Genomic DNA, 1,604 nt, shown 5'->3' with positions numbered 1-1,604 from the left:
GTTCCTTTTACCTTCGTATATTCAATTAACATGGTGAATACTAAATTTAAATATTCAATTAAGAACCTCAAGCGAAACATTGATGAAAGAACCGCACACGGATAGCGATCCGTGTCATTTGTTTCTTGGCCGTCCGATTCCACTTTGATCCAACAGCTCAACTCATCTCGACAAAAACACCTCAACCTCCCCAAAATTGAACGAATCCCGCCACCTGAAAATTTCTTCAATAAAAACCTAGCGAACTGCCGTCCCATATCATAATTCACCACCAACGAAATCTCTCAAAAACATTCATACCTCAAAAAACCTCCTCCCTCTACTTTGCTACAGATGGCTCGTACTAAGCAAACTGCAAGGAAATCAACCGGAGGAAAGGCTCCTAGGAAGCAGCTGGCAACCAAAGCCGCAAGGAAGTCGGCTCCGGCAACTGGAGGAGTGAAGAAGCCCCATAGGTTCAGGCCCGGAACCGTCGCTCTCAGGGAAATCAGGAAGTACCAGAAGAGTACTGAATTGTTGATCAGGAAGCTTCCATTTCAGAGACTAGTGAGGGAAATCGCTCAGGATTTCAAAACAGATCTCCGTTTCCAGAGCTCCGCCGTCGCGGCTCTCCAGGAGGCGGCAGAAGCTTACTTGGTTGGACTCTTCGAAGACACTAACCTTTGTGCGATTCATGCCAAGAGAGTCACTATCATGCCTAAGGATATTCAGCTCGCTCGTAGGATTCGTGGTGAAAGAGCTTAGGGTGTAAGGGTTTCAGTTTTATCAACACATTGAATGGTTACCTTATTGTGATAACCAGTAGGTGTTTTATCCTTAGTTTCGTAAATTTGGATTGTTTTTAGGATTCGGTATCTTAAATGATAGTTTTCGTTTATGTTGAACAAAAGATGTCATCGCTTTAATCTAAATTTCTAATGGAATTTGATATCTTGCATCTTAATGTTTGTTTAATCTGATATGAATACGCATATCAAATATCTTCTTATTTTTGCTTGTAATGTTTAAAATTTTGATGTTTTTATGTCTGATTAATGAATTAGATCCAACTGAAGGGTCAAACGTTTAAATCTTATACCCAAAAACTAATTGATCAAAGCACACAATTTCGTAGCAATCCTGTAAGTAAGAATAAATCGAGTGATCTGTTTAGATAGTTTGTGTAGTATTCTCATGACATTAATTATTCACTCGAAAGCCTTATTTTCCTATGATTAGCTACGTGCTATAATCTTAATAGTGTGTTAATCGCTAGTTTCATAGCTTAGAAGAGTTGTGATCTATATATCAAAAAAATTGGTATTACGCTCGTTTGGGTTGGAGGGTTGAATATGTACAAAAAGACTTCAAAGGAATTACCAAAGCTCAACAAATTGAGCATATAACTTGTAGGAGCTTTTATAATCCCTTTATTTTACATCTTATTTTTGGATGAACCCGTGGAGAAGTGATGCATTTAGACCTATCGGTACACACACAATACCTTACACCGCGGTATGTGATGTGTCACGATGTTGTGCGGTGCACATGACACCGACCTCCTCGGTTGAACTTGAACCGCTGTAAGCATACTACAAGATGTTTTCACTACAACTTCTAGTTCA

General features: G+C 39.3%; 1 protein-coding gene across 1 annotated transcript; it reads left to right on the top strand.

The window, feature by feature from the left end:
• The first annotated feature begins 239 nt into the window (after window positions 1-239).
• On the top strand, window positions 240-943 carry LOC145160790 (histone H3.2). Its single transcript, XM_079080121.1, has one exon. It carries the CDS (start codon window positions 334-336, stop codon window positions 742-744), a length of 411 nt encoding a protein of 136 aa, XP_078936247.1. The 5' UTR covers window positions 240-333; the 3' UTR covers window positions 745-943.
• Window positions 944-1,604: the final 661 nt, after the last annotated feature.

This window comes from Lactuca virosa, chromosome 2, assembly GCF_052849685.1.
Source record: "Lactuca virosa cultivar CGN04683 chromosome 2, Lactuca_virosa_CGN04683_v6, whole genome shotgun sequence".
Lineage (NCBI taxonomy): Eukaryota > Viridiplantae > Streptophyta > Magnoliopsida > Asterales > Asteraceae > Lactuca > Lactuca virosa.
The sequence above is the reverse complement of the archived record's forward strand: the minus strand, read 5'-3'. Positions and strand labels throughout refer to the sequence as shown.

Bases quoted from the DNA above. Each gene is read 5' to 3' on its own strand.
- LOC145160790 (XM_079080121.1), top strand. From the start codon at position 334: ATGGCTCGTACTAAGCAAACTGCAAGGAAATCAACCGGAGGAAAGGCT.